We start from the raw sequence: 25,905 nt of genomic DNA, 5'->3' as shown, positions 1-25,905 counted from the left end.
GAACACCTTGAAATTTTTCAGTTAATCAGAGAGAACCAGCATGAATTTGTAAAGGATAGATCATGCCTGACCAATCTGTTTGAAGTTTTTGAAGAAGTGACTGAAGAAGTGGACAGGGGAATGTCTATGGATGTTATTTATATGGACTTCCAGAAGGAATTTGGTAAAGTCCCTCATAAGAGCTTGTTAGCTAAAGTTGAAACTCATGGAATTGAAGGCAAATTATTGATTAAGAAACTGGCTGAGCAGCAGAGACAGAGTAAGGACAGTGGGCAGGATGACTAGTGGTGGCCCACAGGGATCTTTGTTGAGGTTTCAACTATTCACCAAATTTATTAACAGCTTAGATGACGAGGTAGAGGACCAGATATCCATGTTTGCAAACAAGCATGATAATCCCTGGAAGTTAGAAAGTTAAGAGGTGATTTGATCAAAGTTTTCAAAAAAATAAAAGGGGAGCAGATAGGGTGCATAAAGAGAAACTATTCCCATGGTTGGTTAGTCTAGGACTAGGGAACATAACCTAAAAGTCAGTCAGGCCTTTGAAGAGTGTAATTAGGAAACTTTTCTGTATGCAAAGATTCAAAGACGTTTCAAATCTCTTCTGCAGTTGATGCTAAGTCAATTGTAAATTTGAAATCTGAAATTGATAAATTTTCATAAACCAAAGATATAAGAAATACAGGGCACAGGCAGGTATGTTAAGTTAGGTCGCAAATCAGCTATGATTTCATGGGATGGCAGAACAGGACAAATGGCCCGTTCCAGTGGATCTAGTTCTGGGGAATGAAGAGGAGCAAGTTTCAGTCAGGGGGGACAGCATTTGGGAACTAACTATCATAAAATCAGGTTTAGAATAGTTATGAAAAAGGACAAGGTATAATCAAATGTAAAAATACTTAACTGGAGGAGGGTTAACTTCAATGAGTTGAAAAGGGATCTGGTCCAGGCGAATTGGAATTCAAAATTGGTAGGGGAAAACAGCAATTGAACAACTGGGGGCCCTCTTGGGAACAGACAGTTTCCAAATGAGACGGTAAGGAAGGGCATCCAAAGCTAAAGCTCCCTGGATGATTAAAGATATAGAGATTAAACTGAGAGAAAACAGCTTATGACAGTTGTGAGGTTCATAATACGGTGAGCTGAGCACAGAAAGTAGCATGGGAAATATAAAAATGTGAACAAAAGGTGCAAAGACAGAGCCTGAGATTAAACAAGCAACTAACATAAAAGGGGGCACAAAAGTTTAGTTATAAACATTAATAGTAGAAAGATGGTTAAAGAAGGGGTGAGGCTGCTTAGGGACAAAGAAGAGATCTTTTTGTGCAAGCACGGGGAATGTCTGAGGTACTAAATGAATACAGTGCAGACCAGAGAAGAGGATGCAGCCACTGGTGCAGTAAAGAAGAAAGCACTGGGGATATTGGATAAGGTAAGGACATAAGAAATAGGAACACGAGTAAGCCATTTTAGTCCTTGGAGCCTGTTCAACCATTCAATAAGATCATGGCTGATCTTCTACCTCAGCTACAGCTTCATTCACTGCCCTGATATCCCTTCTATCCAAAAATCTGTTGATCTATGTCTTGAATATACTCAATGACTAAGCAAATACAGCTCTCTGTGGTGGAGAATTGCAAAGGTTCACAATCCTATGAGTGAAGAAATTTCTCTTAATCTGAGTCCTAAATGGCAAACTCTTTATTCTGAGACTATGCCCCAGTCAGGGATAAAATCCTCCCAGCAGCAACCCTGTCAAGCCCCTTAAGGATTTTAAATGTTTCAATGAGATAATCTCTCGTTCTTTCTCAACTCTCTCCCTCATCAGGTACCATGCCCTAAGAGGGCTTTGGTAACCAGAGACTTCCATGTGTTGGTCCATGATTATACTTGGCAAGGTACTAACTGGTTTGCCATTGCCTTCTGCATGTTCTAGCTGAACAGGAAATTCTCCTGCTCTTACTTCCTGCCATGGGCACACTGGAAGGATCAGCAGGTTGATAAACAACCTGTGTGGCCACATTATGAACATACCTTCTGTAGCCATTAAGTCCTGCAGTGGAACTTGAACCTGGAGCTTCTAGCTCAAAGGTAGTGAAAAGATAAAAGCAAAATGCCACGGATGCTGGAACTCTGAAACAAAAACAAAAATAGCTGGAAAACTCAGCAGGTCTGACAGCATCTGCAGAGAGGATTACAGTTAACGTTTCGAGTCCGTATGACTCTTCATCAGAACTAAGGAAATATAGAAATGAGGTGAAATATAACCTGGTTGAGGGGGGTGGGACAGGTAGAGCTAGATAGAGGGCCAGTGATAGGTGGAGGTAAAGAAGAGATTGCCAAAGATGTCATCGACAAAAGGATAAAGGGGTGTTGACGGTGGTGATGTTAGCTAAGAAATGTGCTAATGGTGACATTAAGGCTAGAAAGCAGGATGAGCATGTGACAGATAGCCCTAGTGGGGGTGGGGTGGGGTGGGGTGGGGGGAAGGAATCTAAATAAGCTAAAAGGTAGAGATAAATCAATAGATGGAAATTAATTTAAAAATAATGGAAATAGGTGGGAAAAGAAAAATATATTTTAAAATGTTTTAATTATTGGGAAAGGGGGTGGGGAGGGAGGAGAGAGTTCATGATCTGAAGTTGTTGAACTCAATATTAAGTCCTGAAGGCAGTAAAGTGCCTAGTTGGAAGATGAGGTGCTGTTCCTCCAGTTTGCGTTGAGCTTCACTGGAACATTGCAGCAGGCCAAGGACGGACATGTGGGCATGAGAGCAGGGTGGTGTGTTGAAATGGAAAACGACAAGGAGGTCTGGGTCATGCTTGCGGACAGACCGAAGGTGTTCTGCAAAGCGGTCACCTAGTCTGCGTTTGGTCTCCAATGTAGAGGAGACCGCATTGGGAGCAGCGAATGCAGTAGACTAAATTGAGGGAAGTGCAAGTGACTACATCTCCTCACACCCCGCATCCTGTCAGGACTCCATCCCATTCTCTCAGTTCCTTCGCCTCCATCGCAGCTGTTCTGATTATGTCACTTTCCAAAACAGTTCCTCTGACATGTCTTCCTTCTTTCTTAACCGAGGTTTTCCACCCACGGTGGTTGACAGGGCCCTCAACCGTGTCCGGCCCATCTCCCGCACATGCGCCCTCACACCTTCCTCTCCCTCCCAGAACCATGATACGGTCCCCCTTGTCCTCACTTATCACCCCACCAGCCTCCACATTCAAAGGATCATCCTCCACCATTTCCACCAACTCCAGCATGATGCCGCCACCAAACACATCTTCCCTTCACCCGCCAGTGGCATTCCGCAGGATCGTTCCCTGCAGGACACCCTGGTCCACTCTCCATCACCCTCTACACCTCAACCCCCTCCCACGGCACCTTCCCATGCAACCGCAGAAGGTGCAACACTTGCCCCTTTACTTCTCCCCTCCTCACCGTCCAACAGCCCAAACACTCCTTTCAAGTGAAGCAGCACTTCACTTGCACTTCCCTCAATTTAGTCTACTGCATTCACTGCTCCCAATGCGGTCTCCTCTACATTGGAGAGACCAAACGCAGACAGGATGACCGCTTTGCAGAACACCTTCGGTCTGTCCGCAAACATTACCCAGACCTCGCTGTCACTTGCCATTTCAACATACCACCTTGCTCTCATGCTCACTTGTCCGTCCTTGATCTGCTGCAATGTTCCAGTGAAGCTCAACGCAAAGTGGAGGAACAGCACCTCATCTTCCAACTAGACATTTTAAGCCTTCCGAACTTAACATTTGAGTTCAACAACTTCAGATCATGAACTCTCTCCTCCATCCCCACCCCCTTTCCCAATAATTTAAAATTTTTAAAATATATTTTTGTTTTCCCACCTATTTCCATTATTTTTAAATTCATTTCCATCTATTGATTTATCTCCATCTTTTAGCCTATTTTGTTCCCTTCCCCCCACCCCACCAGGGCTATCACTTGCTCGCCCTGCTTTCTAGCCTTAATGTCACCATAAGAACATTCCTTAGCTAACATCACCACCGTCAACACCCCTTTATCATTTTGTTTATGACATCTTTGGCAATCTCTTCTTTGCCTCCACCTATCACTGGCCCTCTATCCAGCTCTACCTGTCCCACCCCCCTCAACCAGGTTAGATTTTACCTCATTTCTATATTCCCTTAGTTCTGATGAAAAGTCATACGGACTCAAAACGTTAACTGTATTCCTCTCCACAGATGCTGTCAGACCTGCTGAGTTTTTCCAGCTATTTTTGTTTCAAAGGTAGTGATGCTACCCACTCATACCCTTCTAAACTCTAGGGAATATATTTCCCTGGTCTACTCAACAAAAATAGATAAAGAGGATGCACTTAATAGGTTGGCAGTCCTCAAAGTTAAAAAAAAATCAACTGGTCTAGGTGGGATGCATCCTAGCTTATTGAGGGGAGTAAAGACAGAAATTGCAGAGGTTCTGCCAATCTTCCAATTCTCCATGAAAGTAGGGGTAGTGCCAGATGACTGGAGGATTGCAAGTATTAAACCCCTATTTAAAAAGGGGAGGAGGGATAAACCCAACAACTACAGGTAAACCAGTCAAGGTGAGGAAGCTTTCAGAGACAATAATCTGGGACAAAATTAATTGGTATTTGGAGAAGTGTGGGCTAATAAATGAAAGGTTTGTTAGCAATTAAATCTAATGTGATTAAAGGTGCAGAAAACCTTTGAGTTTTGGTGGTGATTATTTTTCAGGTTGGAGGATAGTATACAGTGGTGTTCCTCAGGGTCGTTTGATATATATTATTGACCTGGATTTTATAACTTCAAAGATTGCACATGATATGAAACATAGTAATGTAGCAAACAATGAGGAGGATAAAAAGAGAGATTTCAAGAGGGTATGTAAGAGGACTGTTAAAATTAGCAGACAGATGGCAGATGAGATATAAAGCGGAGGAGTGTGAAGCGATACATCTCGGTAGAAAAGAGGAGAGGCAATATGAACCATAGGATTCAATTTTAAAGGGGGTGTCAGTACAGGCACGTATACAAACCATTGAAGGTGAAAGAAAAGTTGAGATCACCATTAAAAAAGCCTACGAAATCCTTAGTTTTATTAATAGAGGAATAAACACTAAAATAAAAGCAAAATACTATGGATGTTGGAAATCTGAAATCAAAACAAAGTGCTGGAAAAACTTAGCAGGTCTGGAAGCATCTGGAGAGAGAAAAATAGAGTTAACATTTTGAGTTAACAAAATGATTCTGAAGTACAGTCATATTTGATTCAAAATGTTAACTGTTTCTCTCTCCACAAATGCTGCCTGACCTGCTGAGTTTTTATAGCATTTTCTGTTTTTATTATACAAATTAGGCAAAAGTAAGAAAGTTATGCCAAACTTTTATAAAGGTTAAGCTACAGCTGGTGTCTTGAATTCAATTCTGGGCACCACATCTCAAGGCTGTCAAGGCCTTAGAGAGGATGCAGAGGAGATTTACTGAAATGGTATCTAGCATGAGGAGGCATCAGTTACTCAGAGAGAGAATGGAGAAGCTGGAATTGTTCTCCTTACAGCAGAGGTTTCAAAAAAAGATTCAATAGAGATGTTCAAGATCATGAATGGTTGAGATTACCACAGTAAAGCAGCTCACCTGACGATAATAGGTTTCATACACGGGGTTTCCACTGGAAAGCTGAGGGAAAGAAGAACATCAATTAACATCTGTCATTTCATAAACATCTGTCAGTTGATCAAATTGATTGTAGATGGCCTTCCATGCTTATCTTGTGAAACACATTAAGTGACAGCTTTTTATTCAATTGTAGCACTTTGAGCCATAAGGACATCAATTCAAGCCAGGATGCAGGACATCATCTATGCTGACACTTAAGTGCTGTACTGAGGGAGTGTTAACTTATCAGAGGAATCATCATTGAATAAGACATTACACCAATGTCTACTCAAATGTAAAAGATCCCATGCCTTTATTTGAAAAAAGTGCAGGATAGTTCTCCATGCTGTCCTGGTTAACATCTATCCTTAACCAATATCAATGAAGATAGCCGATCTGAAACGTTAACTCTGTTTCTCTCTTCACAGATGCTGCCAGGCCTGCTGAGTATTTCCAGTACTTTGTTTTTATTTCAGATCTCAGAGATTATCTCAATTTATAAATTTTGGCTTTTGCTCAAAATTTGAGTACCCACTGTTAAAATTCAGGCTCTCTCCCAATTCATTAATCATATCCATAACAAAAGTCCCATTTCCAACAGCAGACTTGTTTCTCCTAGAATCCAAACTTATAACCTTAGGCACACCATGACTGGGACAATCAGTTTAACCACGCTATTTGGCGCTTGGGATTGTCCAAGTTTCACATTATACATGACAGTCACTCCAACAGAGGGAAAACTACCAAACTGTTCAATCATATTGTTTAGGTTAAATTTACTAGTGAAATTTATTTACAAGGGTTATTCCTTGGAGTAGCAAAGGTTGAGAGGGGACCTGATAGAAGTGTATAAGGTTATGAGGGGTAGCGATCACTTTTTCCCATTAGTAGAGGGGTCAATAACCAAGGGGCATAAATATAAGGTATGAAATAGAAAGTTAAGAGGGGAGTTGAGAAGAAATTTTTTCCCCCAAAGGGTGATGGGAGTGTGGAATTCACTACCTGAAAGGGTAGTTGAGTCAGAAACTCTTGTAACATTTAAGAAGTATTTAGATATTCACTTGCATTGCCATTGCCTCCAGGGCTATGGGCCAAGCACTGGAAAATGGGATTAGTGTAATCAGATGTTTGTTGATCAGTGCAGACAGGATGGGCCAAATGGCCTCCTCCTGTGCTGAAGACATCTCTCAACCATAAGCAACAGAACATAGCAACTAATTAGAAATGCACTTCTTGGTCTGCACAATATTTTAAAGCAGGGCTGTCAAAGCTTTTTGTCCTCATGCACTACAGATATGTGGTATCTCAGAGACCATAGATAGAATTTATACTTATGATCCCATTCATTTGCCAGCATCTCAAATTCTTGATATCCTGAATTGGGATTTTTCTACCACTGAAGCAACAATGCTGAGAACAGCCCTTGTACATCTCGAGATCCACGACATTCTGAAAGGGCAAAGTGAGCAACAACTAGAAGCGCAAATAAAACATAGTTTAACAGGATTCGAGGGCTGGGTTGTCAAGACTCAGGGTCCAACATATGGGCTGCAATTTAGATACTCTTGCTTTAAACTGTCTTAAAAAGAGTAAGTCTCAACTTAAAATCCTTTCCAGAGTCTTCTGACTGAGTGTTCAATGAAAGTAACATAGGTTTTTCAGTTTCACAGAGCTCCTCCCACTACCATAACACAGGGAAATAGGGGAACTCAATATTCCCAAACTGCTGACCAGGTATACTTTATGACTTTCTTTTAAGTTGAGGTTGGCTTATTTGAAGTAAAAGTATAAGAGATCTTGGAATTTGAAGCCAGATAAAATTCAGTTTGTTACAGTCAGGGACCAGTAACTTCTTATTTAAAGTAGACAAAGTTTGAAATCCCAGCTACCCACTTGGCGAATAAAGCCACAAGATTCCATGGTTTTAAAAAAACAAAATAAACTTTACTATACAAAGTTAGAAAAAAAGAACAATTTACAAATCTATCTTACACTCTAACATTCAGAATTAACATGAGATAAATGTACGGGAGGGGAGGAAGAAGAAAGAAAGAGCAATAGAGATAGGGGATTCATTGGTTAGGGGAACAGACAGGTGTTTCTGTGGCCGTAGACATGACTCCTGGATGGTATGTTGCCTCCCTGGTCCCATGGTCAAGGATGTCACAGAGGCTGCAGGACATTCTTCTGGAGGAGGGTGAACAACCAGTGGTCGTGGTCCACATTGATAGCAATAACTTAAGTAGGAAGGGAGGTGTGGTCCTGCAATCAGAATTTAGGGAGCTAGGTAGAAAATTGCAAGTAGGACCTCAAATGTCATGATCTCCAGATTATTCCCAATGCCACATCCCAGTGAGTACAGAAATAGTAGGATAAGGCATATGAATGCATGGCTGGAAAACAGGAGGGAAGGCTTTAGATTCCTGGGACATTTGGAATGGCTCTGGGGGAGATGGTATCTGTAAAAGCCAAACGGGTTGCACCTGAACAAAGCTGGAACTGAATTCTTTGCAGGGTGTTTTGCTACTGCTGTTGGGAGGGCTTTAAACCAATTCAGTACAGGTGTGGGAACCAAGGGAAAATATTAGAGAGGAATACTAGGGTGCACAAAATACTGGGAGGGACAGATAGCACTAGTATAGAGAATAGTAAGTTAATAGGTGAAGTCGGGGTGAGGGAGAAAGTAACAAAATCTAAATCAGGATTACTATGCATGTACGTGAATGCACAGGGTATAGTAAATAAGATTGGAGAGTTACAGGTGCAGATTGCCATGTGGAGATATGATGTGGGGATAACAGAGACCTAGTTCAAGGAAGGGCAGAACTAGGTGTTAAATATTCCCAGGTACAAGGTATTCAGAAAAGATAGGAAAGAAGGAGGGGTGGCGGTAATGGTTAAGGAAAGCATTGCAATGCTGGAGAAACAGGATGTTCCAGACGGTTTCTAGGACAGAATCAATTCAGCTAGAGCTAAGGAACAAAAAGGGTGCAATTACATTGCTCAATGTAGTCTATAGACTGCCAACTGGTGAGCAGGATGTAGAAGAAAAAAATCTGCAGGGAAATTACAGAGATTGCAAGCATTATAGATTAATTATAATGGGTGACTTTAATTACCCAAATGTAGACTAAGACAGTTGTAATGTAAAGGCGGAGAGGGGCAAAAGTCCATAAATAGTGTTCAGGGGAATTTTCTACAGCAGTATGTGTCCAATCCAAAAAGAAAAGAAGTGCTGTAGACCTGGTTCTTGGAAATGAGGTGGGCCAAGCAGATTAAGTGTCAGTGGGGGAACATTTAGGAGATAGTGATCATTGTATTGTACATTTTAGGATGATGATAATAGAAAAGAACAATAGGCAATCCAAAGTAAGGATAATTAACTGGACGAGAGCCGGCTTCGATGGGGCAAGAACACCAAGCTGGGCCAGATAGACTGGAATGAAGGATTAGCGGGAAAAATTGTAGCTGAACAATGGGCTACCTTCAAAAAAGAATTGGTTCGGGCACAGTCAAGGTATATTACATCAAAAGGGAAAGGTAGGGCAAACAAATCCAGAGCTCCCTGAATGAAAAAAAAAGATAGAAATTAAGAAAAAGTGTGCTTATGACAGGTGTCAGGTAGAAAACACAACTGAGAACCAAGAGGAATACAGAAGATTCAGAGAGGAGATGAAAAAGCATATAAGATAAGTGAACATAAAGGTCCCAAAGTCTTCTATAAGCATGTAAATAGTAAAATGGTGGTAAAAGGAGCAGTAGGATTGATTAGGGGCCTAAAAGGGAATTTACATGTGGTTGAAGGGACCAAAGCTAACGTATTAAATGAACACTTTGCATTCATCTTTAACAAGGAGGTAGATGCTACTCAGGTCATGGTGACAGACAAGGAAACTCTTGTCACTAGAAGGGTTCAAAACTGATAAGGAGGAAGTGTTGAATAGACTGTTGGTATTTAAAAGTTGACAAGGCACCTGGACCGAATGAGATGCATCCAAGGATATTGAAGGAAGTGAGAGTAGAAATTGCAGGGGCACTGGCCACAATCTTTCAGTCTTCCCTAGACTCAGGGGAGGTGCCAGAGGACTGGAGAAATGCAAACATTTCACCCTTGTTCAACAAAGGATAAGCCCAGCAATTACAGACCTGTCAGTTTAACTTGAAAGGTGGGCAAGATCCTAGAAACATTTGGGATAGAATTAGTAATCACATGGAAAAATATGAGTTGATAAGGAAGAGCCAGCATGGATTTCTAAAGAGGAAATCGTCTTTAACTAACTTGGAGTTTTTTGAAGAAGTAACAGAAAAGATCAATGAGGGCAATGCTGTTGATGTGGTGTACAGGGACTTTCAAAAGGCATTTGATACAGCGCCACACAACAGACTTTGAGAGAAAAGTTATTGCTCATGGAATAAAAGGGACAGGAGCCAACATGGTTACAAAATTGGCTGAAAAGTAGGAAGCAGAGAGTAATGGTCAATGGATATTTTTCGGGCTGGAAGAAGGCTTGTAGTGGAGTTCCCCAGGGGTCTCTATTGGGGCTCTTGCTTTTCCTGATGTATATTAATGATCTAGATCTTGGTGTGCTGGATACAATTTCAAAGTTTGCAGATGATACGAAGCTTGGGAGTGTAAACTGTGAGGGAAACATTGTAGAACTTCAAAAGGACATAGACAAGTTGGTGGAGTGGGCAGATAGGTGGCTAATGCGGAGAAGTGTGAGGTGTTGCATTTTGGTAGGAAGAACGTGAATCAACAATATAAAATAAGGGGTTAATTTTGAAGAGGATGCAGGAGCAGAAAGACATGGGTGTATATGTGCATAGGTTATTAAAGGTGGCAGGACAGGCGGAGAGCAGTTGATAAAGTATTTGGTATCTTAGGGTTTATTAACAGGGGCACAGAGTACAAGAGCAAGGTGGTTATGCTGAATTTATGTAAGACCTCAGCTGGAATATTGTGTACAGTTCTGGGTGCCACATTATAGGAGGTGAACACATTGGAGAGGGTGCAGAAGAGGTTTACAAGAATGATTCCAGGGATGAGAAACTTTAGTTACAAAGATAGATTGAAGAGGTTGAGACTGTTCTTCTTGGAGAGAAGGCGGCTAAGAGGAGATTTGATAGAGATGTTCAAAATCATGAGGGGGCTGGACAGAGTAGATAGGGAGAAGCTGTTCCCACTCATAAAAGGATCAAGAACAAGAGGGCACAGATTTTAGGTGATTTGCAAAAGAAGCAAATGTGACAAGAGAAACAACTTTTTCACACAATGAGTGGTTCGAGTCTGGAGTGCATTTCATGGAAATGTGGTGGAGACAGGTTCAATCGAGGCATTCAAAAAGGCATTAGGTGACTATTTGAACAGAAACAATGTGCAGTGGTACAGGGAAAAGGCAATGGCACTAGGTCATATTGTTCCATTGGAGAGCCAGTGCAGACATGATGGGGCAAATGGCCTCCTTCTGTGCCATTAAAATTCTGTGATTCTGTGAAATATGAATTAACAGGCAAACTGTGGTTGAACTCACCACACTGCACGTTAAATGGAAAATGTAACCAATTTATTCTCATAGATTCCTCAGCAACCCAGCCAGATGTTAATGATCAATGCAAGTCACAATATCTCGTTAAAACTCTGTCTCCCTCCTAAGGGATTTTCAACTCTTCACTTTCAAAAGATCTCGCCTGAATCCCCTCTAAAGCTGCTCCGACTTGGACTGCCTCAACAACTCTCACCTCCCAATGATTCAATCTCTCCTCCTGAGACTGTGTTCCATGTGATTCACAAAGCTGTACTCCCACCAGCTAGACTATTATTGCTTTCAAGAAAAGTTGCATTTTTGAAATCATGCTGCATTTTAACTGAAATATCAATTTCTGTTTCCTAAATAGCTATCAAATAATAAAGTTCAACTAAGACTAGGATTTCATACACATTAGATTCAATTCGTACAATATTTTAAAATACAGATGAGTAATATGAATGTAAATTACAACTTAGAATGTTATTTGGAGTTACAGCTTAAAGGCTTTTGCTTCCCTTGCTTTTGAAATGTACAAAAAGTGAACGTCCAGTGTTACAAAGGTTCGCCAAACTAATTCCTGGAATGGGGGGATTGTCCCATGAGGAAAGGTTAAATACACTGAGCCTTTATTTTCTGGAGTTTAGAAGAATGAGAGGTGATCTCATTCGAACATAAAGAATTCTTATAAGGCTTGATAGGTAGATGCAGGAAAAATGCTTCCCCTGGCTTGAGGAGTGGGGGGGGTACCAGAACCAGGGGACACAGGCTCAGAATAAAGGTTAGGTTTTAGGCCTGAAATGAGGAGGAATTTCTTCACTCAGAGGGTGGTGAATCTGCCCCAGAGGGCTGTGGAGGCCCAGTCATTGGCGATGTTCAAGACTGAGATCAATAGATTTCTACATATTAAAAACATCAATGGATATGGGGATAGTGCAGAGGAATAGTGTTGCAATAGAAGATTAGCCATGATCTCATTGAATGGCAGAGTGGACTTGAAGGGCTGAATGGCCTACTTCTGCTCCTATTTCTTAGGCCCTTATGTAACTTCAAAAGTGCCTGAAACACAATGCTAATAGCTTCATTGTGAGGCTTAGCTGGGCTAAATTAAGTTACTGGGAAAACTCAGCAGGTCTGACAGCATCTACGGAGAGGAACACAGTTAACGTTTCGAGTCCGTATGACTCTTCAACTGTTCTGTTGAAGAGTCATACGGACTCGAAACGTTAACTGTGTTCCTCTCCGCAGATGCTGTCAGACCTGCTGAGTTTTTCCAGGTATTTTTGTTTTGGATTTCCAGCATCCGCAGTTTTTTGCTTTTAAATTAAATTACTGATTGTGAAAGATGAATTATCAGTAGAGATAGTAATTAATGTGAACTATTTTGATGATGTGTTCATTACAGCTTTAAGCATTATTTCAACGCCTTAGCACTACCAAATATAGTAACTTATCATCCCTACAATAATTAGAAAATTAATACATGTCCAACAGATGAAAAACAGAACCAACACAATTTTTAAAAAGGAGCCCTAAAGCAACAATATCCATCTAATAAATAAAAAATCAAGTCTCTCATCAACTGAGTCCCTGAGGCACTGAGCTGGAGATAGGTCAAGTTTAAAACTATGTACCCAGGAAGGCGAACAGTGTTGTCACAGTTCAATGGAGGATCAACATGCAAACAATGGGGAAAGAAAGTTACCTCAACATCCCGATTTGCAATTCTCAATCTACGGCACTTAACAAATCATGTGTAGAAGTTAAAATATAGAATGTCAATCATAAGTTTACATTTAGCTTACTGATGTTATAATCCACAGAAGGATCGCCACGGCTTTTTGCTCAGGCCTTCCACCCTACGTAACTCCGCCAGAAACTAATCCAACACTAACTAAACAACTAGGGCACAATGGTCTAAAACATTGTAACAGCAAAAATAAAAACATCTTTCCACTTCCTCGAGAAGCACTTAGATTGCACTGCATTCAGTAAAATCTTTACAACTGAAAGGTCTGAAGGTGGATAAATCACCTGGACCAGATGGATTACACCCCAGAGTTCTGAAGGAGATGGCTGAAGAGATAGTGGAGGCGTTAGTGGTGATCTTTCAGGAATCACTGGAGTCAGGGAGGATCCCAGAGGACTGGAAGATCGCTAATGTAACCCCCCTGTTTAAGAAGGGAGTGAGGCAAAAGATGGGAAATTACAGGCCAATTAGGCTGACCTCAGTCGCTGGTAAGATTTTAGAGTCCCTTATTAAGGATGAGATTTCAGAATACTTGGAAGTGCATGGTAAAATCGGGCAAAGTCAGCATGGTTTCATCAAGGGGAGGTCATGCCTGACAATTCTGTTAGAATTCTTTGAGGAGGTAACGAATAGCTTAGGCAAAGGAGAGTCAATGGATGTTATCTACTTGGACTTCCAGAAGGCCTTTGACAAGGTGCCACACAGGAGGCTGTTCAGTAAGATAAGAGCCCATGGTGTTAGAGACAAGGTACTAGCATGGATAGAAGATTGGCTGTCTGGCAGGAGGCAGAGAGTGGGGATAAGGGGGTCCTTCTCAGGATGACAGCCGGTGACTAGTGGAGTTCCGCAGGGGTCAGTGTTGGGACCACAATTTTTCACTTTATACATTAATGATCTAAATGAAGGAGCTGAGGGCATTCTGGCTAAGTTTGCAGATGATACAAAGATAGGTGGAGGGACAGGTAGTATTGAGGAGGCGGGGAGGCTGCAGAAGGATTTGGACAGGTTAGGAGAATGGGCAAAGAAGTGCAGATGGAATACAACGTGGGGAAGTGTGAGGTCATGCACTTTGGTAGGAAGAAGAGGCATAGACTATTTTCTAAATGGGAGAGAATTCAGAAATCTGGCGTGCAAAGGGACTTTGGAGTCCTAGTCCAAGATTCTCTTAAGGTTAACTTGTAGGTTGAGTCAGTGGTTAGGAAGGCAAATGCAATGTTGGCATTTATTTCGAGAGGACTGGAATATAAAAGCAGGGATGTGCTGCTGAGGCTTTATAAGGCTCTGGTCAGACCACATTTAGAATATCGTGAGCAATTTTGGGCCCCGTATCTCAGGAAGGATGTGCTGGCCTTGGAGAGGGTCCAGAGGAGGTTCACGAGAATGATCCCAGGAATGAAAGGCTTAACACATGAGGAACATTTGAGGACTCTGGGTCTATTCACGATGGAGTTTAGAAGGACGAGGGCGGATCTGATTGAAACTAACAGAATACTGAAAGGCCTGGATAGAGTGGACGTGGGGAAGATGTTTCCATTAGTAGGAGAGACGAGGACCCGAGGGCACAGCCTCAGAGTAAAGGGAAGACCTTTTAGAACAGAGATGAGGAGAAACTTCTTTAGCCAGAGTGTGGTGAATCTATGGAATTCATTGCCACAGAAGGCTGTGGAGGCCAGGTCATTGAGTGTATTTGAGACGGAGATAGATAGATTCTTGATTGGTAAGAGGATCAAAGGTTACGGGGAGAAGGTGGGGGAATGGGGTTGAGAAACTTATCAGCCATGATTGAATGCCGGAGCAGACTCGATGGGCCGAATGGCCTAATTTCTGCTCCTATGTCTTATGGTCTTAAGTCTACTCCAGTCAAATGAAATCTTCAGTCTCTGCTGTAAACAATGGGAATCTGTTTATTACACACTTTGAGTTTGATTTCTACCTTAACAGAAGACAATTCAACTGCTGTCTTGTCTCATACTCTAAAGAATCGTCTACTACAAATATACCACTAAATAACACTTTCTCAATGATCAGCCTACCCTCCCTACTGGGTGGTAACCCCAGCTGCAGACTACATAACAAATTTACTCTGTCTACAAGGAACAGACATGACAGAGCTGCTCTGACACAGTAAGTGAGTCAGATGCATTCTTGTCTTCTTTGACCAACGTACACTCCTGCAAACAGCCTGAGGAAGAACAACAATTAAATATGTACACTCCAAAAGTAAGGTTTGCTCCCCTACCATTCTTTCTATAACAGTCTACCCACATTAAACATTCAACATGGCATCAAAACTGATAGCCCTTTGGCAACTGTTACCAGTTAAGTAACTCAACACCTTTTTGTCGTTACACTACATACTCCAACAAAATCATTTCATGTACTGGCAGCCAAGACAGACATTGTAGAAACTGCTGTGAACTATGGATATCTTAATCTTTCTATCAAGCTATTTTTAAAAAAAATATATCTTTACAATTATTCTGGACAACGTTAGTAGTTTTTGAAGTAGGATATTTTGAGGAACTGTAACGAAATACCGAGCAGAGGGCCAGATTATGTGCAATTACTCTTCATCCTCTTCTACGGTATGTTCTATTTTTCTATGGTAAAATGGGTCCAAATGCAGCATGGCATTACATGTAAGAAATTTCCATGAAAATTAACTTCATAAGTTAGACAGGTCTTCCTCTGCATGGCAAAAATGTGGAAGGCTGCATCTTACACCATAGAGGATCAAAGCATGGATCTATTTGATCACAAGTCTGATTTACAGTATAATGTTTTAAAGGTGAAATTATTCCATGGCCTTACAGGAAGAGGTTACAGGTTATTTGGTCATTATAACTTTGCTATTTGAGAAAGCTTGCTGTGAGCAAATTGGCTGCCGCATTTCCAACATTACGACAATGACTGCCCTTCAAAATGCATTTCACTGTCTGTAAAGTGCTTTGGAACATGCTGAAGGGATGAGGCACTATATAAATTCCAGTCTTTCTCTTTAGGGATAACGGACTGAAGAGAAGGTGAAAGCAGCAGGAGCTTTGTGCCTCCAAATGGAAAAGTAAATTGGTTGGGAGGGGGTGGAGGGCAGGAAGTCATTTTTATGTTGCTTTCTCTCGTGTCCTGGGGAGGTGCCTATTCTGGCAGAGGACTGGGTGATACTGATGTAACTTGAGCAGAGCACTAGCATCTTAAGTATACCACAAATCCATCTTTGAACATTTTAAAAAGTAAAAATAATTTCACAAGCACAAGATAGATTCTAATGAAGGAGCCCCATTAAATTTCGTATTTCCAGAATACAAACCCATTACAGCTTTAATGTTCACCCAAACTAAACAGAACTTTGATTGTCCAAAGTATTTTCCATGTCACACAGGTCATGACAAACAAATGCCAGGCTTCTACCAATGTCATTCTATAGCCAGCCACAAAGATGATTCTCTCCCTTCCCTGCCTCACAGCTAAGGTGAGAAACATTGATACGAATGATTACATGCATATTTGGAAATTCAAACTTGTCCACGGTGAACCACTGGGAACACAGGAACAGTCGGAGGCTTGACCCATCAGCCCACCAATCCGTTCTGTCAGTTAATTAGATCGTAGTTGATCTGTACCTCAATTCCATTACTCTATATTCAGCGATACTCTTGCCTATCTAAAGTCCAACGATCTCGGGTTTGAAAATTTCAACTGACCCGTTGACTAGGCTATCACTGTTCAAAATTTGAGGTGTCACTTGTGATTATGAGGAAGTACTATTAACAAAACTGATTGTGACACTAATTCCAGTACAATATTATTGGCATCTTTCAGATAAAATATTGAATTGTGGGCCTACATTGGCGGACATAAAATATTAAGGGTAACACTTGAAGTAGAATTGGAGAGTCTCTCCAGTGTGCTGGCCAACATTTATTTCTTCAACCAACATGAGAGGTGAGTGTCTGGTTGTTTATTTCCCTGCTGCTCATGGGACTGTGTGCCAATTAGCTGTATCAATTGCTTATGTTACAACAGTGACAGCACTTCAAAAGTATTTCATTGACTATGAATCAATCTGGAAATCCGCTAATCTATGTGCTTCTTTCTTACGTTTTCAGAACAATGTCAGATAAGTAGGTCTCATTTCATTAGTTAAAATATGATCAACAAACTCATAAAATTTTTGAATTGTTTGTCCATAAACATGGCAGTTTATTCACATATTTACCATTTCTCTTGTATGCAGGATCTTTAGCTTGCAAGCCCAATAACCCTAACAATAGAATTCAGAAAGACAGATCTGTAGTGTCTACTCCTGTTAATCCAAAGTAGATTTAAGCACTAAAAATGAAAAATATCTAATAATATGAATTAAGCAATGTGGATAGCAAAGTGGAAATTCAATATCAAGAAACTGAATCTGAAAGTTTTACTTAAGCAACTCCTGAATTTAGACTATGCAGCACATCAAAATTTTTCAAAGCAATTCATATAAAATTATTTTAAAGTACAGCGACTTAAGTAGGCAAACATGATGGCTATTTTGTGCAAGGGATCCCATAAATAACACCGAGGTGGGTAACCAGATAATTTGTTTTTAGTGGTGTTGTTGGAAAGTGGAACGTTGACCAGGCCACCAAGAGAACTCTACGCTTCATTTGAATAGCGCCAGTGGTTCACAGTTTAACATTAACAAATGGCACTTCCAACAATGCAGTTCTCCCTGATACCATGCTAGAGTGTTAGTCAAGGTCATGCAGTCAAGCAATGGACAAAACTTGGCTTCCAACTCTGATTTAAGCGGTGAAGTGCTACCAAATCAGCCAAGCTGAGAAACCACAGAAGAGATCTAAAAACATATCCAGATAAAGGAAGAGAGCCAACACTTGAAACAACCTCAATATAATATAAATGTCAGGGTTATCACCACAGTAAACATGGATTCCTACTTTGCCACTATGTTTAAGTCTTCATGTCGTTTGGTGCAAATAAGTCATTCTTTGCTTTCTTTCCTTCATTATAAAGGTCTCACAGGAAACCCTATTTCAAATTATCAATCATTTCTGTTCATAGGAAAAGTTCTTTCCACAAGGATGTGTTTTGTCGAGCCATTTGAATTGTTGTAACTACACAAGAACTGCAAAACAACATAAAAGCCGCAGGCAGAACAATCCCACAGGAATTCACTGCACACCACTACCTATGTGCTGAAACAAGCATTATCCTGCGGAGGGCTATGGCAGTACTTCCAAAGCTGCATAAACAGAACATTGAATACTATAGAGGGAAATGCAAGCTGGTAATTCAATTAAGAGATTCTAAGGATGTCAAACTGAAAAGCACAGCTAATAAGTCGCACCTCCCAATTAAAATATTTTGCCAGTAGGCCCAGGCATCAGCAGTTTGCCACACTTCAGACAAGTTACAATAGAACTGTAATATGTCATAATAGTGAGGACTCCCCATTCCATTTGTGGTTAATGGAATTACCAGGCAAAACTCCCAATTGTGATATTATAAATATGGTGCAGCAGACTACCTAGATTATGGGGATGAACAAATTACAATACAAATAATGGAAACATTATGACCCTCATTCACCAAAGTAAAAAAGAGAGATGAAATACAAATAAGCAGCTCCAGAATGAGGCATAATCTTCCACTTGCTTTGTCGCCTTTAAGCTATAGGGATACAGATAAAGAATGTCAACACTACTTTAATACGCTGTTATGTCTATATTATTAACACTTCACAATCACTTAAAGTGGATCGTTTTGTCTGCTCTCTCCATTAAATAAATTGACAGCATTTATCCCCCAACCTAAACAAAATGTGATGCAAGCTCATCAGTCCAGGAGCAACTTGATACAAAAGTCAGAACCTCAAGGCTCAAATATGATTTCTAATTTCTTCCATGGCATCACTGTCAAGATCACCAGAAGGAATGGAATTATTGAGGACCCAGTGTCTATCATTCCCAAATCAAATGTAGAGTAAAACGCCCTCCATTGTAGAACATTGCCAGACACAGAGCAAAGTGTCCCGTCTGCTCACAATGCCAACTGATTCCAGTCTTAGACAATCACCATAACCGCACCAGTATCCTAAGCCAGCCATCCTTACCACTCTATGAATTGTTCATGTAGTCCCAAATTATGGGCAATTTCTACCCCAGTTGAATAAGAGTTGATTTAAGACTGCCTAAATTACTTTCAATGAGTATTCCTACATGCACCAGAGGAATTTCCATTTCATCAGCCTAATCCATGTCACATAGGTGTGATTCCACCTCAGTGTCTCCTCCCTTCGCCCAAAATGCATGCAAATTTAGCAAATTTTTCAACTATTATTTGTTCTTGGTATTTTGATTTGAAAATAAACTCACCCTCTGCCCACACTTTTTCTTTAAGCAGCTCTTTAGAGTAAAACGATATGGAAAAATCTGCCTTAGTAACCACAGCAATAAGATAAAACACTAATGAAAACCTAAGTCACATCAGCTGAGGTAATCCTAGAGAGAACATTCCACTGAAAGTTTCTACAATGTAAGCTGCTATATAAAAACAAGAATAGAGTTGAAACTTGCTAAACAAGGAGACGAATACAAAGTAATCACCCACTGACCTGAATCAAAGCAACTGGTCAACTCATTCAGCGGCCCTTTTTGCTGGATCTGTCAGAACTATGCACAGGCTTCAGGTTAGTGACTGTATGGCTGCACGAGTCACAAAACACTGCGATCTAATCTACACTATAAAGGACTCAAAGACACAAGATTCTACAGGTAACAAAAATTACACTAAAGTTCCAATCCATCACATCAGATATCATATGTAATCATAATTTGAGTTATTAGTCTTTAAAGTAAAAGTTATCTTCACTTGAGCTCTTCAAGTGCTATTTTGTGGTTACTTTATTTCCTCTGCCCAAGCTGCATACCATTTGAGTTTGAGGGACAATAACACTAGAGAATCTTGATATTAATAGTCTTATTATTCCATAACAAGATGTTATGGTCACTTATACTGAAGGATGGGACAATATCCTCATTACTGCACAGTAAACCTAGGGACAGGGTGGTGTCAAAGGACAACACAATCTTCCATAATTTGTACAACAGTAGTTCAGGCTGGCAAAATGCCAGCTGGAAAGTCCTATAGAATGAGAGTTTGGGGTCATTGCCTTCAAACTGCTGTGTTCACACAGAAAAGCTACAATGTAAGTGTCAGACTAGCATTTTCTAAGGTTGCATTTAAGGTACATCACTGGAGTGGTGAAGGTGGTCAAACATTTCCCTGTACTCCACCTTCCATGCTTGAATAGGAGTGCCTCCAGCACCAACCTTCCTTGCCTTGAAGGTAACAAAAAAACCTCTGCGGTGTCAACTTGTTTTGCTTTATTAACAGTTGACAAAATCAGGTCATATCTTGCATTTGTTAAGAGTAGTTTCACAGTTCATTAGAGTTGCATGCTGTCTTAAGAGGTCAAGTGCAAGTTTAAAAATGTGGCAATCATTATAATTATATTACACCAAAATGGAGAACGTACAACGGGCAGACTGTTTACTGATGAGGAGGGAGTGCAACAAGGATCTATGCTGTCAAATACACTGCAGAATTAGTTAATTTGAGATGAAACAGATTAAGCAGCTGTTTATTGGGACAAAACCATGTGCAAGACACATGGAGGAATCCTCACATTTTCTAGAGTTGTGCACATTGTCTAAAGCAGATACTCAACTTACTTAAGCAGCCTGACATCTGATACAGTTTGTTTTGTACAAATGTTGGAAGGAGAAAAGAGGAGAGGTGAGGAGGAAATCATTATGATTTCAGGTTAAGAATTAAAGACGCTTGTGATCTCCATCCACAGCAACATAATGCAGATCATCAGCTTTCAACTCTTTGAGAAGGCAACCTGCATATTCATTCTTTAGATGTTTCCACACTTCAATTAGTTAGAAAGTGGATTTGGAGAGTAAGAACTTCGTGCCTAGAAGATAAAATCATGTTGAAAGAATAAGGAAAACCAACAAAAACTTCAGTAACTTCCCTTATTTCTTTGTTTATGTTTCAGAAGTAAACCAAACTGTGTCAAGGAGATAACTAAGTTCACGTTAAGATGTTCTCAAAAGCTGAAACTTGAATAAGATATGCCCTAACAGTGATCAAGTAAAGGTGTAAGGACTCCTGCATGAGTTACTTTACGAATCAAGGAATTTAATGAGTCTACAGGTTGTCTAGAATTAGTTTTGTGTGTTGTGAATCTCCTCAAACAGGACAGACATCTAACATTGTCTATCTGAGATTTAATTCCTATAGGGTTTGGTTATCCCCTGCTTCAACCCTCAACTTTCATCTTTCTCTAGCTTCTCTCCAATCTCCTGTCATGCCCTCGCTGAGCTCTCTTGCTCATGAGACCCACCTTCTGTTTCCTCGATCCTATTCCCATTAAACTTCTGACTACCCACCTCCTTCTACTGGTCCCTATGTTGGCTGATATTGTTCACTGTTTTCTGTCTTCAGATGCTGTCCCCCTCTCTCTTGTCATCATCATCCACTCTTGAAAAAACTAAGCCTTGAACCAATCATCCTTGGAACCTACTGCCCCATCTCCAACCTCTTTCCTCTCCACAGTCTTTGAACATGTTGCACTTCCCAGCTTGCCCAGATTGCCATGTCTAAATCCTTCCAATCAGGTTTCTGCCCTGGCACAGTACCAAAACAACTCTTATCAAAGTCAAAAGCAATGTCCTGTGTGTCTGTGACAAAGGTACCCCATCCTTCTCAACCTGTCTGCAGCCTTTGATATGGCTGACCACACCATCCAATATTTCTCCACTTATCCGGCTGAATGGAACTGCACTCACCTGGTTCTTAGCTATCTCATCATAGTGAGAAATCACATGCAATTGTTTCTCCTCCTGCTCCCACTGTGTTACCTCTGCTGTCCACCTCAGCATCACCTCTCTCAATCCTCCATTGTTGCTAATTTATCAGACAGCTCCTCTGACATCCAGTACTAGATAAGCAGAAATTTCCTCCAATTAAATATTGAGAAGACTGAAGTCATTACTTTCAGCTCCACTCCAAAAATCCGTTGCCTCACTTCCAATCTCATTCCTGTTCCTGACAATTGTCCAAGAGTAAACCACATTGTTCATGACCCTGGTATCATATTTGAACCTGAGATGAACTTCCAACCAGATAGCCGCACCATCACAAAGATCACTTATTTCCTTCTCCATAACATCACCTCTGCCTTAGATCACCTGTTGCTGAAACCCTCACTCATGCCTTTGTTAACTCTAGATTTGACTATTTCAACGTGCTACTGGCTGGCCTCCCACCTTCTACCCTCTAAACTTGAGGTCATTCAAAACTCTGCTGCCCTATTCTTACTCACCCTAAGTCCCATTTATCCATCACCCCTATGCTCACCCCTATGGTCCCCAGTCTAGCAATGTCTTGATATTAGAATTCACAGCCTCATGTCTCCAAGATCTCACTCCTCCCTATCTCAGTAATCGCTTCCATCTCCCAGAACCCTCCAAAATATCTGCGCTCATCTAATTCTAGCATCTTGAACATTTAAATTCCTCCTGGTGGCCATGCCTTCATTTGGCTAGGTCCAAGCTCTGCAATTCCTTCTCTAAACCTCTCCGACTCTCTCTCTCTCTCTCTCTCTCCCTTTCTTCCTTTAAAACCAACCTCTTTGATCAAGCTTTGGGCATCTGCCCTAGTATCACCCTGTGTGGCTTTTGGTCTGGTTTTGCTTATAGGGCTCCCATAAAGCACTTTGGAATGTTTTATTGAGTTAAAGGCACTACATAAACATTATAAAAAAACATTTTTTTATCTTTTGGACTGTGGCTTTAAGATCAGACTGTGGCTTTAAAAACTACCATGGCTGCAGTTTAAAAGAGATCTTCACTAGAGCAGGATGAAAAAAATCTACTATGGTGCTATCTCCTGGAACAGAATGGTGCTGGAACGGAGACCTGGTTTAAGAAGGAACTGCCTAGCGACAGCTTTTTGATTAGCTCCTGACCAAGTGGCCAAGTTCGGTATGAGGGTAGTGCAGTAGACAAACTCCTTGCCTGAAAACAGGAAAGGCCTGAAGATTCTCTCTCCTGTGTTGTGTAAGACTCCAATAATCCTGCCATAATCCTGCCTTAGCTAGCTGGCTATTCCTCACATCACTGTATCCTACTTTCTTTGAGGAGCCCCAGTCAGGAGGAAAAGGGGAAAAATCACCAGTAGAGACATTAAAAGCAAGTTTCAACCCAAGAACCACAGGCTGCAAGTCTGGGAGACCACCTCGTGTCAGCCACAATAACCTGCAAGAAAATTGGAAGAAAGCAATCAAAATCAACCCATCTAATCCTGAATTCTGGATTGGTGCTATTGAACTGTTTTATCACACCCTTAAGATCCATGTTTTGTGGTGTGCCTGTGTGTGTGTGTGTGGGTGTATATAGGGGTTTAAGAAGGGGTGGAGTTTAAATTATAGAATTAAAAGTTAGCAACTCATATTTCTTTCTTTTGCCACTGGTTACAGGCAATTTGTTTAATAAACAGTTATTTACTTGTTAAGTTTATGATCCTGATGCTCGTATTCTCTTAACCTAAATTAGACAGTTAAGTAGATTTGGGGCAATTTGGCGGTCTAATCAAACTTCCCACATTTGTCATGGCTCAGGGAGTAGTGGGCTTGATTCGACAGCGCACTATCCCCATTGAGTCATGACAATATAAACTGATTTAGTTTAATTGCCAAGTTAAAGTGAGCGACCAGGTCTATGTAACTCTATGTCAGAGTAACTTGTCTTGTTACTTTTATGTCAGAGCTCTGAAAGACAGCGATAACAGAATCTGTATCTGCAAGATCGTGGCATAGTGGTAATGTCACTGGGCTTGTAATCCAGAGCACCACGCTAATGCTCTGGGAACATGGGTTCAAACCCCACCATGGCAGCTGGTGGAATTTAAACTCAGTTAATAAATCTGGAATTGAAAGCTAACCTCAGCAATGGTGACCATGAAACTGTCATCGACTGTTTTTTTTTAAAAAACCATCTGGTTCACTAATGTCCTTTAGGAAGGAAATCTGCCAGCCTTACCTGGTCTGGCCAACATGTGACTCCAGATACACAGCAACATGGGTGACTCTTAACTATCCTCTGAAATGAAATGAAAACTATCAAGCCATTCAGTTCTAGGACAATTAGTAACAGGCAATAAAAGCTGGCCTTGCCAGCAACATCCACATTCCATGAAAGGATTTTTTTTTTTTAAATCTCGCCTTCGAGGGATGCAGTGCTGGAATGAACTCAAGTCTCCCAGGCAAGCTCAGGCATTCCTATGTAAAGTTTTCTGAAGAAGCTTAGGCAACAAACATCAATTTAAAGACCATGGCTTGATGCAGATGGCAGAATTTGCAAAATCTAAGCACAGCCCCATGTAAGGATTCAAAGCAAAATACAATACTCAAACAGAATCACACTAAATACCGAAAGTCAACTCAGAGAAGGGAAACACAAAAATAATGCAAGTTGGAGCCAGTCAATTCCCAAACAGAAAAAAGTTTCCCCCCACCCCAAGAACATCACTTTCTGAGACAGCAACAGCAAAATACTTGCCAACAGAAAAAGAACAGGAACACCTGATGATCCTCGTGGATCTTAGGAAGTAGAGGAAGATCATGCAGCTTACATGGCATGTTAGTGTTCCATTAATTCTTTGTTGCTGGCTTATCCAAATACAACATTTATATAATACCTTTAAGAGTAAAACGTCTCAAGGCACTTCACAAGGTTGTAATCAGATAAAAATTCACACCAAGCCAAAGAATTTATAACCTAGTCGACAGAAGGCGTAGGTGCTAATGGTGGAGTGAATGAAGCAGGGTATGCACATGAGGCCAGGGTTGAAGGAACACAAGAGTTCTGAGGGTTGCAGGGCTCAATTAGATTACCGAGGCAGCAAAGGCCTTGGAGGGATTTCATTACAAGGATCTTAAAAAAAGGAAGACCAGAGCCAATGCACCATAGATCAGCGAGCACAGACTTGGTGGATGAACAGGGCTGGTGAGAGTTGGATAGGGGAAGAAGGGTTTTGGACAAGCATGAGTTGGTGGCGGGTAGATAAATTCAGAACAATAGGAAAGCAATATGTTTGCACAATTAGTTGGTAAATCTCAAAGAAGTGTGGATACGGCCACACAACAAACACTGCACACAGTTATCAATTCTCACGTGGCCTACCAAGATTGACAGCAAAAAAGGTAAAACAAGGTAGTTTACACTTCCCCACACTAGCCCATATCCTTCGGCATCCAGAACATATCCATCTCGGACTTAAATAAACTCAATGACCGAGCATCGACAGCTCTCTGGGGCAGCGATTCATAGGGTGAAGAAATTTCTCCTTATCGCAGTCCTAACTGAGTAACTTGTTCTGACACTGTGACCCCTTGTTCTAGACTCCAGCCCAGGAAAACATTCTCCCAGTATCTACCCTATCAAGCCACTTAAGGATTTTTATGTGTTTCAGTGCAACGCCTCTTACTGTTCTAAAACCCAGGGAATGCATTTCTAGTCTATTCAAAATGTAATGTAATTCCTATATTTAAGAAGGACAGAGCATGTCCAGGGAATTATAAACCAGTCAGTGTACCATCGGTGGTAGGAAAAATAATGGAACCATTAGCAGAACTGAAGAACAACTAGAAACAAAAAATATAATAATGAATAGTCAACACGGATTTCAAAAGAGAAAATCTTGCTTGACCAACCTTACTGAATGCCTGAGGAAGTAACCAGCGGAAAGATGGCAGAATGTATTACTAGCTGGCTTCAAGACAGAAAGCAGAGAGCAGGTAAAGGTTATAAGAGTGGTAGAAAGTGGGAAATGGTGTTCCACAAGGGTTAATGCTGGAACCACTGCTGTTTACAATTTACATTAAGAATCTGAACTTTGG

At 40.9% G+C, this 25,905-nt stretch overlaps 1 protein-coding gene across 12 annotated transcripts in view; it reads right to left on the bottom strand.

Annotated features, from left to right (window-relative positions):
• Positions 1-25,905, bottom strand: part of eps15l1a (epidermal growth factor receptor pathway substrate 15-like 1a) — a 375,872-nt gene that overhangs the window by 294,836 nt on the left and 55,131 nt on the right. For 10 of the 12 annotated variants that reach the window (XR_005945120.1, XM_041204271.1, XM_041204265.1 and 7 more), the window contains exon 2: positions 5,640-5,681. Coding sequence is in view for 11 of the 12 variants with exons in the window: in XM_041204271.1 (XP_041060205.1) it covers positions 5,640-5,681 (42 nt within the window). In the remaining variant the exon portion in view is untranslated. Of the gene's footprint in view, positions 1-903; positions 1,067-5,639; positions 5,682-25,905 lie in introns of all 12 variants that reach the window. The other 2 variants (XM_041204267.1, XM_041204266.1) reach the window with 1 other exon arrangement.

This window comes from Carcharodon carcharias, chromosome 14, assembly GCF_017639515.1.
Source record: "Carcharodon carcharias isolate sCarCar2 chromosome 14, sCarCar2.pri, whole genome shotgun sequence".
Taxonomy (NCBI): domain Eukaryota; kingdom Metazoa; phylum Chordata; class Chondrichthyes; order Lamniformes; family Lamnidae; genus Carcharodon; species Carcharodon carcharias.
Note: the sequence above shows the minus strand (reverse complement) of the source record. Positions and strands in the feature narration are given on the sequence as shown.